This window comes from Labeo rohita, chromosome 19 (assembly GCF_022985175.1).
Source record: "Labeo rohita strain BAU-BD-2019 chromosome 19, IGBB_LRoh.1.0, whole genome shotgun sequence".
In the NCBI taxonomy this organism is placed as follows: domain Eukaryota; kingdom Metazoa; phylum Chordata; class Actinopteri; order Cypriniformes; family Cyprinidae; genus Labeo; species Labeo rohita.
The window spans coordinates 21,769,395-21,789,702 of NC_066887.1; the positions used below are offsets into that span (position 1 = coordinate 21,769,395).

At 35.3% G+C, this 20,308-nt stretch overlaps 1 protein-coding gene across 1 annotated transcript in view; it reads left to right on the top strand.

The window, feature by feature from the left end:
- The first annotated feature begins 1,766 nt into the window (after positions 1-1,766).
- crybg2 (crystallin beta-gamma domain containing 2) overlaps positions 1,767-20,308 on the top strand; it is a 31,800-nt gene continuing 13,258 nt past the window's right edge. Inside the window, exons 1-3 of the mRNA XM_051136312.1 lie at positions 1,767-2,158; positions 7,203-7,302; positions 13,224-15,805. Coding sequence (XP_050992269.1) covers positions 1,986-2,158; positions 7,203-7,302; positions 13,224-15,805 — 2,855 coding nt within the window. The 5' untranslated portion in view covers positions 1,767-1,985. The remainder of the gene's footprint in view (positions 2,159-7,202; positions 7,303-13,223; positions 15,806-20,308) is intronic.

Sequence of the window (20,308 nt, forward strand, 5' to 3'; positions counted from 1 at the left end):
TGTCTGATTGTCACCAAAATTGACTCAGATCATCTTCAGACCATGCTGGCAAAAAGTTATGGAATTCAAGTTGATTAGTCAAACCAAAGACGTGCGAACGTGAGGCTTTATCTCTGCAACGGTTTGGTGTATTGAGACCAAATTTGTTGTGTGTTATAATAAGCATGACATGAGGCTACCTCAATATATTCCTTGGGTCATGCCGAGAACAACAAAACCAATTATGCCATAATTGGTCCAGCTTCCTGTCCCTCATTTTGATTAATGTTGAAAACCTACTTTTTCAAACACCTCCTATACCGCTGGTCCGATTTTCACCAAATTTGACTCGGATCATCTTCAGACCAGGCTGTCAAAACATTATGAGATTCGTGTTGATATACGTTTAACACATCAACAAATTTGCTGAAAAGATGCCAAACTGCATCTGAGGTTGTATCCCTGCAAAGCTTTGACATATTGACACCAAACTTTGTATGTGCCATTGTCACGTCACACTGACCACACCACATCAATTTGGTAACAGAACCATCTATTGGTCAAAAGTAATACACCATTCATTAAACATTAATAATGAAATTTCTAAAAATGCTAATAACTTTTGTTTGCATTAGCCTGTTGTAATGAAACTGGTCTCATAGTTGGCCGAACTTCCTGTCCACCATTTTGATTTATGTTGAAAACATACTTTCTTGAACTCCTCCACAACCGTTCATCTGATTTTCACCAAAATCGAGTCAGATCATCTTCAGACTGTGCTGACACAAAGTTACGGATTTTGTGTTGATAGACAAAAAAAAAACTTTGTGTATGTCGTTCTCACCTCTCACTGTGAGAATGGTCAAAAGTGATAATCCATTAAATTTATTTCTTTGTTTTTATGATTTTTCACCCGTTTTGACTGAAATGGTCTTAAAATGGCTTCAATTACACATTGCTTCAGTTGCTCTGATGTTTGCTTGCCTAGTGCTTGGCCCCGTAATTGCTGCTTGCAGCTATATTTATTATTATTTTTGTCTTTCAAAAAAGAGAGAAAAACAGACAACAAACTTGCTATTTCACATAGGCATTGGTAACACCAACCTGGTGTAGCCCTACTTGATTCTAGATATGATCCAGTATGCATTTTATTCATAGCCTAATATGCTTTATATTGGTTAAAAATGTGTTCTGTACTAAATAATTTGTTGTCCATGAATACATGCTAATGAAGGACAGAATTCCTTTCTCATCAACAACTTTTACAAAAAAAAAAACAAGTATAGATTTTGAGAATCAGCTGAAATCTTTTCATGATATATTTAAGATTTTAGTGTTTCTTTCAAGAATAGCTAAAATAATAATAGTAATAACAACAAAAAACGAATAATTTTCGAACTATGGAAATTACTACTGACCATTAAATTACATTTTTGAAACGCTTAATTTAAGTAGGCTGTTGTTGCCACAACCTGATTAGTTGACAGAATTAAAAAAAAAAAAAAAGTATAGTTTTGTTTCCATGGGAAAAATAAGCCTCTTAGTTAATTTAGAAGCTACACACTAATTTTAATAAATGACTGTAAGACCTAATTGTGCCTGTCGTGAACGACTTCATTTACTCGCTCATACCATAATCTGCACAAACTGTCACTAAACGAATTAATGAACTAATCTGATTCAAAAGATTCGATTCACTCGGATGATTCAGTAACCTTAGCACATAAAATGAGCAGAGTCTATGGCTGCGTTTCATAACCTAGAGAACTGCCTATCTTGATATCCTTTATGGAAATGATGGGCGCGTGCAGCCGTTGAGTTGGAGCGCGCCTAAAAACTCGGTAGGTGTCTCACTAGCTTTGACCGAGCTAGAGCATCTGTTTATGAGAGAGCGTAAGGTTTGGCTGTGCATTAGTGAGGTCTAGTGCGTCGACTCAGCGCATCGTAGTAAACTTTTACTGAATGCATTCGCTTAGTTCTGTAGAGATCCTTTTTTAAGTTTCACCATGGCGAAAAAGAGTTTTTCAACCAAAAGGTCTTTGAGGAATTTGTTTTCTAAAAGTGAAGCAAATCTCAAAGAGACTGTGGAGACAGATGACAGCGGCAAAGGAACGCTCAAATTATTTAAACGCAAGTCAAAGAAATCGGACAGTTTGGAGAAGAGCCTAAAGACTTCAAGGTAAACCATTACATAATGTTTTTCGTTAATACTGAATGATCCATAGTTATTTTTTGTCCATTTATCTATTAGACAGCCTAAAACCAATATCTGTTATCTGTACAGGTTTAAACAATATAGAATGTGCAAACCACAAAATGCATAAAATTGTAATATCTCCTAGATGGCCTATTCATGAGAGCAATGTAACGTACATGTTTGTTACTGTGATTTTACTTTTTTTATTTAGAGCCTGTTCTTGTGAATTGGACAGACAGTCACTGTGTGACAGTAACACTCATAAGAGCATTGGTATTTTTTTTTTTATTAATATTAGTAAATCAAATGCAACCTGTTATGATTTATTCTGTAGGTATTTTAAAACGATCTCACCTATTTTCTGTACAGTCAAAGGACAGTTAGTTTTTTTTAATTTGAATGTAGCTTTTAAAGAATTATAAAGCTAAATAAATTAAGCTATTCTTTTCTTTTCTGTTCTGCTGCAATTTTTATACTTAGTATTTATTTTTATTTAATATTAGTAGGAAGTAGTAGCCTATTTTGTAATATAGGGCCTAAATTATTATTCTGTTAACTTTTTGGCACCTTTATTATATAATATATTATTTTAACGTTATTATTTCCTTATATTATTATTTATTATTATTATTATTATTTGTGTGTGTGTTTTGGTTGTATGTAGAACAATGAAGTAAATCTGAAATTGTGCTGGGATGTTTTACTGCAAGTATTACTCTGCTGAGAAAGGGATTTGCAGTGCAAAGCAAGTAGTAGAGGTTATATGAAAGGTCAGATCTTAGATGTTTTCTCGTGCAACTGCAGAGAGGAGCATTTTTTTAAAAAAAAAAATTTGAGATAGCTTTTAAATAAGAGTGGGTGAAATGACCAAAATCTTATATTACGATATGAGTAATTTTATTTCATCGTTACAGTATATTACAATATATTATTTTTGCTTTAAATAAGGTCTTTATGATATGAACATTTTTGGTACCATAGAAATTTCATAATCCTTGTCACCAGTGTCAGTATCACAAAAAAACTAATACAAGCCTCAGGCTCACTGAAGACAAGTCAGTGATTAAATAAGAAAAAGTAACTAATTACAAGCAATAGGACAAAAAACAAAACAACAACAACAACAGTAGAACAAATAAGAAATGCTACATCCATTGAATAATCAAATGTATAAAAACACTGCATATTCTAAATATAATGGTCTTCTTATTAAAGTTACAAAAGTGATTTAGTCAAGAGCAGTGAGAGATTTTCTCTTTTGTTGTTTGAGTAACATAAATGACAGACAGCAGGAATATTAGACTGCTGTCACTTTAAGAGCTACCCGGATCCAATATACTGCTACACGTGTTCTCTTTCTCAGCTGTTTGCTTTCACTTAAGACCTAAATTACTGTGTTTACAAAGATACTTGCAAAGACAGGCATTTTGACAAATACAAGTGTGTGTATTTAGCTGTTCACGGCCATGTATAAATGCCATGTATAAAGCGGCAAAAATAATCACGCTCTGTGAGCACTATTGGAACTCTTTGCTTTATGATAAAATTGTTGAGAAACTGTTTTTGATGGTGGAAAAGAAATAAACTAAATGGCTAGTTTTTGCTTGAAATGTAAGTTTATGAATATTAACTACTTGTTTGCACCATACACACAGCTGCGATTTATGTTACTGGTACTCGGCCTATGGCTTTGTGCCTATGGCCGATTCATAACTTTGCTGATCTAAAATCTAATAAGACTCTTGCTCTTGTGAAATTGCTTAACTGAAAAGATTGATTATGTGAATATCTGTAAGTAGCTCACACCGCATGAGCGCTGTTGATAGATGTAGCAGAACACCACAAAGTTAATCTAAACTGCTCATGACAGTTTTACTGTAAATAAAATAAGATTAAGAAAAATTAATGTTGTATCTGTAATTCATACATAAATCATAAAAATAACTATTTGTCAAGTGGGCTCATAAGAAATACCATAGTTGACCCATACTGTTCCTAATAGGCCAAAATAAAAACATTAAAAAGGAAAAGTTCACTTCCAGAACAAAAATTTACAGATAATTTACTCACGCCCGTCATCCAAGATGTTCATGTCTTTCTTTCTTTATTTGTAAAGAAATTATGTTTTTTGAGGAAAACATTTCAGGATTTCTCTCCATATAGTGGACTTCAAAGGGCTCCAAATGATCCCAGCCGAGGAAGATGGGTCTTATCTAGTGAAACAATTGGTTATTTTCTAAAAAAACGAACGATTTATATACTTTTTAACCTCAAATGCTTGTCTTGTCTAGCTCTGCATGAACTCCATGTAATGCAGTTCAAGACAGTTAGGGTAGGTAAAAAAACTCATCTCATTTTTTCCCTCAAACTTCAAAATCGTTCTACATCGCTGCAGAAGTACCGACCCTGTGTTGTGAATGTGCAAAGAAGATCAAACGCCCTTTACAAAAAAAGTTAAAACGGCGATGTAGGATGATTTTGAAGTTGGAGAAGAAAATGAGATGGGAGTTTTTCGACATACCTTAACTGTCATGAACCGGAATACGCATTGCAGAGCTAGACAAGACAAGCATCTGAGGTTAAAACATACATAAATTGTAACTGTTTTTAGAAAATAACCGATCGTTTTGCTAGATAAGACCCTTATTCCTTGTTTAGAGCCCTTTAAAGCTGCATTTAAACTGCATTTTGGAAGTTTAAACACCCAGACACCATAGAACTCCACTATATGGAGAAAAATCCTGAAATATATTCCTCAAAAAACATTTTTTGAACTCCTTTAAGTGAGTTCATTGTAAGAAGAGCACATTCATGATCTTTACCAACATTATTTTCATTGTACAGACGATTTGGGGAAAACATTAAAGGACTCTAAGTGACAGGGGATTTTCTCACAAGCTGCTACAAGCATCAGCATTTAAAAAACATCGGGGGCTTATTTGGGAGCTTGAATGGTACACATGTACACTTCAAACTTGTTATGCGGTGGACTTTGACTTTAGTCTTGGCTCGGTCTGCCCTTTTATATTTGAATATGCTTATCAACTTTACCTACTAGTCAGCTGGTGAATGTGCTCTGAAAGAGGTCAGTAGTAGTAGTGCTACTTTATGGTTCCTTTCAGTCATATAAGTATGACTATAATTGTTCTGTCATTTCAAGGGTGGTAGAATGCTGGTAATTCACAGGCTGCAGAGGTGACGAATATACAAATTATGCAGCCAATTATGGTGACACCAGATTTTTCTTTAATGGGTGGCATTAATTGCTAGACAAAATGACCCAATACTGTGTGAAGAGCATGTTTGTTTGGTTTTGCACATTCACACAGCTTAACCCTCAATTAAAACCCTCAACAACCAGCTTTTGTGCTTAAACATTGTAGGTTATTTGTACGGCCACAAAAGCTCCTCCCTCAGGTGAGCAACCTGCTGTAATCTTATAAAAATACTCTGACATGTGACTGTTCTTCAGAACCTGTCTGTTGTAACAGACAGGATCTGTCCCCTGTGTTTGCTTGGCACAATACGTTGTGATGCCTTATTCAAACACGGTTCGTTGTGCGTCTCCATTCACAAATAAACCGTGACACAAAGGCAAACAAGCTGTGTACTCACAGTGAGGTCATGTAACAGGAGTACATTTAAAATCCCCAGTCATGTTGTTTGTGTATAGTCCCAACATAGTTTATAATAGTCTTGGATAGTACATTTCTTGCCTCAATATTTTACGAAAACAAATATAACTTTACATGAGAGCAGTGCATTTTTGCTTTTGAGGTAGTTTTCACTGCTACCAGCAAATGATATGGTTATACCTAAAAGAACTGGCCACACTGCATGCTTACTGTCTTCCATCACACAGAGAAACTCATACATTTGGCTGTACCCTCCGGGGAGAAGCTTGCTCAAAAAACCTAGATGCATGAGTAAAAGTTTCAGCTTGTTTTCACCTGATGCTGTTGGCGTGTCAGTGATACCTGTAAAGGTGAGACCTTTAAAGAGCAGAACATTTTTTACAGTTGCAGGTTAAACAAATATCACTTCAGTGATTATGCCCGGGTTTGATTTTAAAAGTGCATTTTTATGCATCTTCAAACCAATGCATTTTCAGAGTCATGTGCCTGGGGGTATTTAAGGGTGGGTTTGGAATGCAAAGCAGGATATTTAGCAAAAGACCCTGCAATCTTTAGGCCTCAGACAACTCCCTTTTGCTCTCACGCGCTGTTGAGGTTCCTGGATCATCACTGCATGTACATGCATGCTAATGAAAAACTCTGAAGTTGTAGAATCAGTCTCAGCTGTCTGCATGACTTTTCATTCTATCATTCAATTCTATCACATAAGCATAAATTACTTTAATTCATCAGTCATTCAAGTCACTCAGGTAACAGTTGCTCTTTGTTTAAAATAGGTTTATGTGACAACTATGTAATTCACTTTCAAAATATCTGACTGCTTCCTTCATGACAGAGACTTCTGGATGCACCTGTTCCACCTTGATATTTCCTGTTGCTTAATGCTGGCCAAATCAGAGCTGAGCTATGAATTGCGTCTCTTTCTTTAAGACTCTGTAATGCCACACAATTAAGCAATTGTGTTCATTAACGTGATGCAGTGATTCCTGCCTGCGTGACTCTATTCATCCTTGTTTTGCACCCACTTTACTTAAGTTATTTTAGGTGGTGCTGTACAATAGACCACGCTGGGTGTGTTTGTATTAGTAAGTGCGTTTGTTTTACCCTGCATTTTCCACATTTTGTTCTCTGAAAGTATGCGGCAGGTTTCTGCTGACAGTGTATTTTGGAAGAAAATTAATAACCTGTTTACACATTGTATTTGGATGAGATGCCTGTCTTAGGAAAGACATTTAATGTTCCACATTCTTGTCATTTTCGCTGACTGACTTGAGCGTTGGCGCCACACAGTAAACTTGAGGCCACTTTTTTGTTTGCTCTTTGTGCATTTATCTGAACTTTAAACCGAATCCTCAATCTCCAGATCTTTAACTGAATGTCGTCTTCCACAGAGCTGAATCCGGGACGTTGGGAGCTGGCGACAGTGAAGCTCCGGATGAGGAGAAGTCAACTAAACGCAAATCTTTATTTGGCAGTGTCCTCAGGTCAAAGGTCAGAGAGCACTAAACTTGTACTTGAGTTGGTTTTAAACCAACATGTGCATGACTATACAATAAATATTACAAAATTACAATAAACATCTATCTTTTCGTTTTAATTTGTCCGACACTTTCAGTATATGTGCTGCCATGTAAAAAAGGTACATATTACTAATATTTTAATACAGAGCTTGAAAATTAAGGTAATTAGCACAGCTTGTATGCAAAATATGAACAATAATATTTTCAATAATAACAGTAAATCCTCCTTTTTTGACCAAGGAGTCAAGGTTTGGCTGGTTAGCGTGGCCCCATTACCCCCTGCTGGTAGATTCTGTAACTACACCATCTTGTTCAGGTTATGCTTAAACTTAACATGGTTTTGCACAGAACAGTGAATAAAATGAAAAAATAAACACACGCACACATATATATGTATATGTATACACTGCCGTTCAAAAGTTTGGGATTAGTAAGGCTATTATTGTTTTTTTAAAGTTTCTTATGCTGATTAATTTGATGCTGTATCTGTTTGATTAAAAAAGTAAAAAAGTAATTTTGTGAAATTACTGCAATTTAAAATAACAGTTTTCTATTTAATATATTTTAAAATATAATGTATTCTTGTGAAGCAAAGCTGAATTTTCTGCATCATTACTCCAGTCTTCAGTGTCACATGACCCTTTAGAAATTATTGTAATATGCTGATTTATAATCAGTGTTGGAAACCGTTGTGCTGCTTAATATTTTTTGGGACCTGTGATACTTTATTCAGGATTCTTTGATAAATAAAAAGTTTAAAAGGTGTTTTAAAACTGTGTTTATTCAAAATTTTTGTGTTACAATATATATTTCTATTCAAAAGTTTAGGGTCATTTTTCTTTTTTTTTTTTATTTTTTTAAAGAAATTAATACTGTTATTCTGCAAGGATGTGTTAAATGGATAAAAAGTGATGGTAAAGACACGTATTGTTAGAAAAGATTTCTATTTTGAATAAATGCTGTTTTTTTTTTTTTTTTTTTTTTATTCATCAAAGAATCAAAGTAAAAGTATCACAGGTTCCAAAAATATTAAGCAGCACAACAGTTTCAACAATCATGTAACACTGAAGACTGCAGTAATGGCTGATGAAAATTCAGCGCTGCGTCACAGAAATAAATTATATTTTAAAGTATATTAAAACTTAAAATTAGGAAACTAATATTGGAAATTGCAATAAATTTTCACAATATTACTGTTTTTTTTCTGTAGTTTTGATCAAATAAATACAGCCTTACTTATCCCAAACTTTTGAATAGCAGTATATATATATGATCCCAAACTTTTGAAGAAAGTTTGGGATCATGATTCATCTGCAAATATTGTTTGACTAATTAATAAATTCATTTAACAGTTTAGCATACAATATTTGCAGATGAATCATATCTTGTAGCTGCATGCTTTTAAGTGCACGCTAAACCCAAATATCAATATGCTCATCCAATTTTTTTTATTGAATTTTTACTGTTACAATCCTTCTCATATATTTACATCCACATTTTAAATTAATAAATAAACAAACAGTTATTTATTGATGATGATGTAATGGAAGAATGATTTATTCTGTCCTGTCATGCTTATGTTCAGTAGTCCAGAAATTAAAATGCATACCTTTTTTGCACGGAAGACATGCACAGACGTGATGTGGAACATGGATGATTAGGGCAAATTGTGCTAAATGTCATTTTCAGAGCACTGGGTTGTGTGGAAAATGGGAGGCCTCATCTTTCTGAATGGTGCTGTTTTTACTTATTGTGTTCAGGGCTTCTATGCAGTTTGGAAAATATGGAATTTGATTTGAATCATTTCCAGGTCTGGAAAAGTATGGAAAAAAGAAAGCAGAGTATTTAAAAAAAAAATGCATTTCTAGACTTTTGTACCCCTTTTTAGTTTTTTTTTAAATAAAAAAATAAGAATAATATACAGAGTTTTATATGCACACGAGAAACCATTAAATTTAGCATATAAGTCAATGCACACTGAGCCACCTATTGTGCCATCAGTCCATTTCACAGTGTTGGTTTTATGGCCGCCACAGAGTATGCATTAAAGAGACCTAAGGCCTTGAAATATGACATACTGCCCTAAAGAAAGCCAAATTTTGAACACTTTTTTTTATAGTACCAGTCTTTTTTATAGACCCTTGAACTTGGCAAACAGGACAATGCACACAGTCGAATCATGCCATCGGCCCATTTCATGTTATGATTTCTTCGCCAACACAGAGGAAAATCCATGCTCTTGTTTTATTCACAGTTAGATACCAGTAATGCACAAACGAAACAGGTTAGGCTATATAAAACTAGAAATTGTAATTTGTTGTCATGCATTTTGTGACAAAGGTCAGAACTCATGTTATGATGTAGGTTTTTTTAAGTTGCACTCTTGACATATAATCTACTACTTTTCCTACATAATTTGTAACACAAAAATATGGTGAAATATCTATTTAGGAGTCTTAGACCTTTCCAACGATGTATAGTTTGTCATGATTAGATTAGGATTTATTTGTAATATGCTGAAGTAAACTTAGGCGTCCTACAAAGGGAACGGTGACAGTTAAAGGGTTAAATATGTGTACATAATTGATATATTAATATAAATTTGAGTCTGGAAAAATACTGAATTTTGAAATAAAAAATGTGCAGGAACTCCGTGCTTTTGCTTCTGTCCTGTTCTCTATTTTTAAAGACTCGTAAGGATTTAAGGTTATATATAATCTAGTATACTCCTAAACACTCATCAGACCAAGCAATTTTATAAAATATTCTTATTTTACATTAAGAATAACATTCTTATATTATTCTTAAAGTAATCAGTTCAGTATTGGATTAGTTAATTTTATTTATTTATTTATTATTCTGCATTCTAAGGTTTTATTGAAATCTTTTTAACTATTGCTTATTTGATTTATCAACAAGATGGAGCTGTTAGTGTATGTTAATTGGTCAGTATTTAAAGTGGGTCATCTGTAACCTGGTTTACTATTTAAAACAGTTACTTTTTTAAAACAGTATGATGTTTATGTATGTATTTCATGTTTTAAGGTAAGAGTTTTGGTTATTTTGTAGTAAGATCTGAAACTGAGCACTTAGCTTTTGGTTGTAATTCCTTTTTGGATTTTGGAACTTGACCAGCAGGTGGAGCTATTTGCATGTGTATGTACTTGCATGTGTGAGTGTTTATTGTGGTTGAACAATCCATAGTGGGTTAAGCTTCTGGCAGTTCTTTAGTAATTTATATGAGAAAATGCTTCTTCCATGTTTAGCTTTTTGGAGTCATATCATCATAAACATAACGTCATTACTTTTAAGTTGGTGTTTCACACAGTCCCTTTGATTTATGCCATTGTTTATGACACAGATAAGCGTAACTCTTCCATAAAAAGCAGATAGCATTTAGTCATGTTGAAAGCTTATTAGTGTAATTCCAGTAGGTTAAAAGTAAAAAAAAAATGGTAACAGATGTGCTTCATGGATAATATTTTTCATGTAATTAAGGCTTTCAGATTCACTGTTACAAAAATATGTTGTGTTTGTCATCAAAGCATGCTATACCCAATATATATATATATATATATATATATATATGTCATTTAAAAAAAAAAACTGACACAGAGGTGTGTATTTCATAATACTAGTGATCAATATTAATTGGTTGAGTTGTGTCAGGTTGACTGAAGACCTAATTATGTGGTCATTTTGAACTCTAACACAGTTCAAGGAATACAAGGGCCTCCACCCAAACTGACAGACAGTGACACATTTATCTTTATCTCACTTCATGACATTTCAACCTTTAATGTTATCAGATGGAACACTGAATGCACTTTTGCAGCAGACGTATCATATTTCACCAGACAGCAGAGCAAGACTTCATTTCCCAGGGAGATAAACATTAAATAATATAATAACATAATGCATGGCTTCATTACTGTGCAGCTAACAACTATAGATACTATGAATCTGTCAATTATTTATTTGATAAATTTGATTTTCCTATTTACTGTTATTCTTCATTGTGCTTGTTACTTTATATAAAAATGCCATTATGACATTTTGCAATTTCAGGTTTCAATTATGATTGATTTAAACAAATACTCTTTTCTCTTTGCTCCCATTCTGTTGTGTTCTGTGCTCTCGTTGTCATTAGTAAAAGTGGTTGAATCATATTCAGTATATAAAACTAACATAGCAGGGTGTTTCATGAATACTTTAGTAACAAAAAGCCTATAACTCTTTCCAGTGAATCACTGTCATACTTCTCATGCCTAAAAAAGCCATAAAAAATGCAGAAGAGCCAGGTTACTATGAGATATAAAATGTTTCTTACTTTACAAGTAAGATTGTATGGGGTCAGAAATAAATATCTTTATGTTTTATATACATTTATGGTTGGGCCGATAGATGATGCCGATGTTAAGCATCGTGATCAGGGTTGCCAGGTTTTCCAAGAAAAACCCTTTCAATTGCTACACAAAAGCCCAGTTGTGTTTCAGGGGGCTCCCCCTGTTAAAAATCACGTTTTTGGCGGTTATAAAACACGTTTTTTGGTGGGCTTCCCCTGGTAAAATTTGCATTCCAGGGGTTTAATATCATGTTATTGACAAAACACGGCAACAGTGTTAAAGTTGCCAAATTCCGCGAGAAAACCGCAGACTTGGCAACGCTGATCGTGATTCCTATGTTTCACTGTAGACATCGTCTGATTCCAGTTTGGTAGACATCACCCAACACTATCTGTGACATATTTATATAAATGTCAACAATGTACTGATGCATATGAACAGATTTTTATAAATGTAAATGTTCATTAAAGAACTCCACTTCCAAAACAACAATTTACAAATAATTTACTCACCCCCTTGTCATCCACAATGTTCATGTCTTTCTTTCATCAGTCGTAAAGAAATTATGTTTTTTGGGGAAAACATTTCAGCATTTTTCCCCATATAATGGACTGCTATGGTGCCCCATTTTGAGCTTCCAAAATGCAGTTTAAATGCGGCTTCAAACGATCCCAAATGCTGTTGTAAACGATCCCACCCGAGGAAGAAGGGTCTTATCTAGCGAAACAATCGGTTATTTACATTTAAAAAAAATTACCATTGAAATACTCTTTATTCTCTTGCCTTGCAGTCCTTGAACTCTGTGTACTCTGGCTCAAGACAGTTAGGGTATGTCAAAAAACTCTGACCGTATTTTCTCCCTCAACTTCAAAAATCATTTCAAAATCATCCAATCATCCATTTCATTCAATCATCCTACATCATTGCAAAAGTTCCGACCCAGTTTTTGCAAACTAAACATGCAAAAAAGATCAAACACCCTTAACAAAAAAGGTAAAACAGCGATATAGAATGATTTTGAAGTTGAGGGAGAACATGAGAGTTTTTCGACATACCCTACCTGTCATGAACAGGAACAAAAACAGTCCAGGCAGAGTAAGACAAGATGAGCGTTTGGCACTAAAAACTGTATAAATTGTATTATTTTTATTACAATAACCGATCGTTACGCTAGATAAGACCCTTTTTCCTCCGCTGGGATCGTTTACAACCACATTTGGGATCGTTTGAAGCCGCATTTAAACTGCATTTTGGAAGTTCAAAATCGGGGCACCATATCAGTCCATTACATGGAGAAAAATGCTGAAATGTTTTCCTCAAAAAACATAATTTCTTTACGACTGAAGAAATAAAGACATGAACATCGTGGATGACAAGGGGATGAGCAAATTATTTGTAAATTGTTGTTCTGGAAGTTAAATTGTCTTTTAATCTTTGTCCTCGTTCTTTATCTTTTTTTTGCATTCATTCTCCCCTTCACCTCCTTTCTTTAAATGACGTTTTGTACTTTCTTTACTGACTTTCTCTTCCTTTAATTTTTTTTTAGAAATTGCAAGTCAGCTACTCAGAGAGTGACCTTCGTAAAACCAAGGGCTTTGCTGTATCCCTGTCCTGGAAGAAGAAGAAGAAAAGAGATCCATCTGAAGGTCTCTCAAGTGAAGTCCCAGAGGTCAAGGATCACATCAGTGAACATGAAGAATTTGACAACCAGGTAGAAACGAAACAAAAGGAGGTTGGTTTTCAGGCAGCAGAGCCTACACCAGAACCCTCCTGTACAGCTGAGGAATCCCAGCCCCAGAATATCATGAGTGATATGTCTGAAGAAGATGCAGGTTTTATGCCTTCAAATCTGGACGGCACATCGATACCATACATTGACTGTCCGCTGTCTGATAGCGATGCTTATGAGACACCCCCAGATAGCCCATCTGCAGATAAATTTGTTCAGTACTCCATCTCTAGGTCTGAAATGACTGACTTATTCAATCCTGTTCCTAATTTGGAAACTGCAGCAAGTACTGACATATGCACAGTCCATAACTCAGACATAGATCTGAACCCGAGTGGCGTTTCTTTTAGGGATGATCAACCCTTCTCTGATTTTGAAACATCCAAAGATGTTGAGCTCAACACCACCAACTTAGATGTTACTCTTAACGAAGGCAAAATGGTTTTTCAGTCACACCTGCAATGTCAAGATTCAAAAGATTCTGCCGTCCTCTCAATCCACCAGAGTTCCACTGATTCCATTCATGAAATTTCCGCATCTTGCATTCCACAGACATCCCAAAGTTCCATTTCTTCCATCTCCCAAAGTCTTGGCTCTTACATCCCCTACAGTTCCACCTCTGTCCTCCTTGATGGTTTCACCTCAAACAGTACTGGGACCCAGAGTTCCAGCTCAAACTCATATTCTGCTGATATCCTTCCAGAACATTCCCCCAGTCGTCCACCTTACATTATATCTACTGAGATAGAAGATTCTCAACCCAAAAACATGTCTGTCAGCAACAGCGATGTAGTCAGCACTGACCCCTCCAGTGCCGATTCTGTTTCATCCATGCCAGATGTGATTGTATCTAGCACTGTGTCTTCCTCCAGAATCACAGACAGCAGTTTGGATGCTGATACTGATAGAAAGCCAATTTTATCTCTGTCCAATACTGATGTTTCTGAAGGTGATTTAAGCTCTACACCTCAGAGTTTATCCACAATCACTGCACATTCCACTTCTGATTCAAGTTTACTGAAAGAAACTCACCCTGAGATTCATTGTGAGACCATTTCAATGGAATCTTATGAAACCGACAATTATACTTCCTCGACATATGCCACTGACTCAGAGAAACCTAGCCCTGCTCAACCTGTCCTTCTTGAGAATGAGTCAAATATCTCTGTACCACAGTCAGCTTTGTGGAGAACCTCCACCAACAAGTCAACTGTCACCTTTGACCTTTCAGGTCCCACAGACCCCATCAGGCTTGACCATTCCCAAAGAGGGAACAATACATCTTATTCAGATGTGGAAACCCGAACTGAAATACCAGAGCACAACCAGATAAATCAGGAGAATGATCAAGCTATATCTACCAACCGTTCAGAAACTTCCTCAGAATGTGGTGTCTCTTGCACTTTGACCTCTGAAGACATGCCTGCTCTTATAATACATCCTCCCCCTCACTTAAATGTTTCAGACCAGCTGTTCAGCTCTCAAACCTCAAAGAGAGAGATAGACACACAACAGAAAACATACGAAGAATATAAAGATTGCGAGGAAGATGTTCAGGAGGCATCTACTCAAGAAAGCCATGAGTTGATTGACCAGGTTGAAAGCACACAAGCTCTGACTACTAGAAATGACTTTCAGGACAAATGTGGACCAGAAATGGAGCAAGGAAGTAGATTAGATGATATTTATAATAAAAATCGTGATGAGGTCATTGAAAAGAGAAGGGAACTGCAAATAGTCCAAAGCACCAACGAAGCATCTGCAATGCAAGGTGCAATGGAAGCAGAGGAATATAGAGGTACCGAAGTGTTGACAGGTCAGTCAGAGCAGCAGATTCACCATCTTGCTTCACTGAAACCAGCCATACCAGTCAATCAAGAATGTGGCCCTGAAGAATGCACTTCGGCCCCTCCCTTCTCTGAGCCAGTGAAGGTATCACTTGCGGAATCAAGAATGGAAACACTCAGTCACCTGGAGATTTGTCTCCACCCCTTGCCCCCGCAGCAGTCAAGCGGAGAGATAACAATACTGGAGGACACGGCAAGGTGCAAATACCAAACAAGCTTTGATAACCACCACGCTGAGAGGGAGGAACACACCAGTGGTGAAGTGTTTGTGGATATTGCCACATTTCTCACAAGAACACAGGACAGTGAAAGTCAAGAACACAGCAGTGGCAAGATCTCCACTGCACACACTGCAGAGGAGACCTTCAGATACGCAAGCCACAAACAGGGAGAGGTGACCGCAACAAAGGTAAAGACAGATAATATCTCTCAAAGGAACTGGGTAGAAATCAGCGAAAGTACACCAGAGAACAGAAGGGAAAACAAAGACACCACAGATGTTAGCGCTGTTCCAGATCAGATACTTTCAAGAAGTTTAATACCAGGTGAAAGGTAAGCTACAAAAATATCTTGTTTTTTTTTTTGTTTTTTTTTTTTGAGATGAGATTTGTATTTTTTTAAACCGTGCAAATGTAAATTATATATATACGTATTTATTTACAGTATGCATAATTCATGAAAAAATACAAAATGCATGAATCAAATAATTTATCTTATATAACATATATAATATACTGTATATGTAACTTTAAAATGATTTTATTTGTGCATTTATTTATGCATGGTTTAAGAGAAGATACAAAATCAATTCAGCTTATCATGCTTGAATTATACACTTCTCACATCTGGAACAGACAGATGTAAACACTCAGTTCTAACTGCAATGTACCCCTAAAGTGATTCACATTATATTTACTGTATTTCAATTAAATTAGCTGACGCCACTATCCAAAGTGACTTCGAATGAGGAACAGCGCAAGTTTCACATCATAGCCATCAATATTTGCAGTACACCATGCCAAGTTTTACGTATGAGCGTGTACTCAAGTTAGAACAGAAGTGAAATGCAGAAATTATTATATGGAGTGCCTTTGTTTATGGTTGTTAATTTTTATGGTTAAAGTGATATATGAGATAAAGTCAAATTATGGGAGGTATACAAGCGTAAAATTGTTTATTTACAGCCCCATTCTTGTTCCACGTGTCTAACTTTCTGGACATTCTAGCTTGTGTTTTTGTCTCTGCCAGTTTCATTGTTTTTCAGTGAGTATATACAGAATGATTGTTCTTTCTCTTTTGGATTAGATAAGATGAATTTCAAATTGTTTTGTAAGTGAGGTTGAAGTTCTTGTCTAAAGAAGGGACAGGTTTATCAAAGCCTCACCCACTCGCAACCTCACGTCTCATACGTTCATTGGAATGGGTTCATGGGATGGGCTGCTGAAGGAATGTAAGGTAGTTAAAAGTATGCCACTGACTCAAACTTGATGATACACATTCTTGAAATAGCCCTCATGCATAAAGGCCAATGTCAAAACAGCTGAAATCCTCTTGAATTCATCCAAGCAAGTGTGATCATCAGGAATGTGGCTGATTCATTTGCATATTGTACTTCGGCATTTAGATTTCGGTAATGCTTACATTAGGCCTGTGAGTCAAGTTAAATGCAGCAACTAACATGAACTAACAATACATAATAATTAAATGCAATTTGTTTATTGTTAGTTCCTTATTGTAAAGGTGTTTTTTCCATGCATCAAAGTTGTTTGCTTGTAGGAATTTATGTATTTCATTTGGTTACGTTCAGTTTAGTTTAGTTCAGTTCATTTAACTTCTAGCCATTTATCAGCCTCTGTTACCCCACTGTCATTAAAAAATAATTTCAAAACACAATTATCAACAGATATCAAGGAAGGAATTTTATTTCACTATTTACAGGTTATCTGTGGGATTAAAAAAAAATAATTTAAGGCATTGACCTGCACACATAAAACTAATATCATATGAACACGGTTAGGCAATTAATATGGTAGCATATTAAACCATAAAATGACATGATTTGCAGTTCAGATACAAGTTTTCACAAAAACAAAAAATCTTATGAAATAATAAACATCGCATTTTAGCCTTTAAACCATTTTTAGGATTAGAGATTAGTCAGACATATAAGTTATTATATTAATTCAAAATATATAAATATATATCATACTTGTAGTTGTTTAGCTTTTTGGAAAGCACATTAGCTTTCACATTGACAGCTCTGTAAAAAAACGGGTCAATAATTGCACTGATCAGAACAAAAACAGCAGATAGGCTTATTAAAAAATGCATATTTATTCTCTACCACTAGGTTGTTATTCTTTTCATTATTTCACCATCCACCTGATTAAGCCTATGACTTTGTTCATTAGCTGCTTTAGGGAAATAATGAGAAGCACTAAACAGTAAAACTGTTTGCACTACAAACCAGTATATTCTTAATTAATATAATACATTAAAATAATATAGTAAGACACACCAATTTGCAATATCAAACAGCAAAACAAGCTTTTTTGCCAAGCTGAAAGCTAGACCCAATAAAATAGCCCGTCGGGTAGGGCGGTGATGGATTTTGGTAGCCCGACTGGAAGACACAATAGCCCCTAGGTCTTTGGGATGGCGATTTTACGAACCCTGCAGTGGAAAGTTTCATACATGTCAGTCCAATCTTTCAGACACTCAGATAAAACCTGTCACATTTATGAATGTCAATCATTTTAACAGCGTGGGTGTATTTTGTGTTAACAAATTACAGGTAGAAACAGCAGTAAAAAAGTTTTAATATGTACATTCTTGTTGTAGCTCTTAGCAATGCCTAGTATGTGGATGTCCAGAATGATTGCAGTGATGCAAGTGACAGACTGATGTTGCAAAAGACGTCCTCAACCCCCCCTTACCATGTTCTTATTTGCATATTCTAAGCTCCAGCCTTTGTTATCAGTGCTGTCAGTTTCAAAGTAGCATCAGACATGTTATGGTCAGAATGTGAAATGTTTTTGCCTGGAAGTGTAAATGTGCTATTTAACTTTGGTTTTGACATTTAGCCAAAAAAGACAATAACACCATACTTAGATGGAAGACAGCTGACCATGACTCACTTTGACCTTATTTGAAATTAATTTCCTGGTGTGTATAGGTGATTTTAAGGAAATTCAAAAGTTAAGCCTTTTTTTGACATGGAAAAGCTGAAATAATCCCTATAATTACTATAGTAAACTGTCAAAAATAAGCCTGATGAAGTATATACTACAATTGACTTCACTAAGCTCCACCCCCTTTTGATTACTGACAGTTTAGACAAGCTTTACGGAACATTCCATCAGAATGAACCAAAGATTTACGAAAACAGTATGCTTGTTATTAAAATATGCTCATTAAGTTGTAAAAATGGATTGGTCATTAGTCTTACGTGGGTGTAAACATTTTTCAATCTGTAAACATTTGTTAATCTTTCAAGAAGTGTAAATGACAAAGTTTATATTATTTGCCTTAGAGCAAATAAGTTATGCATGTTCATTTGAGAATGAGTGCTGATACATTGTTTAATCCTTATTGCACTTGTAATGAGGTACTTATATACTATAACAACGTATAAGGTTTAAACAATTAAAGAATTATAGCATTGAATTTGAATGAATCTTGTTGACAGAATTATATAAAGTTTAATTATACCCAAAGGGGGGAGGATCGAAGCCCATTTCCTCCACTGAATAAAAAGTAAAAAAGGTAATTGCGACATTTTGTCTCGCAATTCTGACTTTTTTTCTCAGAATTGTGAGATTTGCAACTGTGAGTTAAGTCTGATTGTGAGGGGGAAAACTGATATGTTCTCAGAACTGCGAGTTTATGTCTCACAATTCTGACTTAACTCGTTATTGTGTGTTATGAAGTCAGAAGCAAGATATAAACTCGCATTTGCGAGGAAAAAGGGCAGAATTGCGAGTTTTTTGCATCTTTATTTCTTGCAGTTGAGTTTATATCACGCAATTCTGACTTTATAACTCACAATTGTGCATTTATATCTCCCAATTCTGAGAAAAAAGTCAGAATTGCAAATTTGTATCAAAAAGTTTTTATTTATTCAGTGGTGGAAACAGGCTTCCATAGGTATTGCATTATATTTGGAAAAAAGACCTTTGACCTAATCATGGTAACATAACATAACAACATGCCCTCTTACAGGAATTTGTTAGGTAGAAACAGTCTTTCAGTACACTAGGTGGTTCTCCCACAGTCTATAATGGGCATGTAAATGTGTGTATAAATTCTCAGAAATGCTTATTAGGGACCAGCCGGCAATTATAGATGCCATTTCTGTTACAGAAAGCTACACCTTAACAGACAAGGGACAATTATAGATATCTCTGGTGAGTCACATAGCACATGAATTGGCCGAACACACAAACATTCTTATTGCACCTGATCTCTAAACTAAAGACTGTAGCAGAATCAGTGTAACTTGAATATACAGCTAGAAAGAACACTTGTTTTAAGTTATTTTATATCTCTACACAAGGTGATCTTGGCCACCACCCAAGATATGAGCCAAAGCAATTCTCAGAATGTAGACAAAATGCTCTGGAAATTCACCTGAACTAATACTTGAATACACAGGTGCCTACGGTGGTGCAGTGTAGCTGGCAAGTCTGCATTTTTAACACTTTAAAAATTTAATTTAAAATCTGTTGATTATTTTTACAGTAAATTGCAGGGGACTAATGATAAAATGTAAAGCTGCTGCTTTACCACCAGGGGGTGTGATTTACTGTAGATGATCCAGAGTGACTGGTTCTGCCAACTGAAATAACTTGATACCTCTCCCTTTAAATGTCACAGGGCCAAAAGCAATGAAAAATAAACTACATGACATGTAGCACCTCTGTTTTCAAAATTAGATGATATGAAGTGACGCTTCCTTGTTTATCTTGTCTCTGTGTCTTGTGTTTAATCAAATTATAAGTACTTGTATCTTCTTTAATATCAGTTAAACATACTTGTGATAAAGCGAAAGTAAAC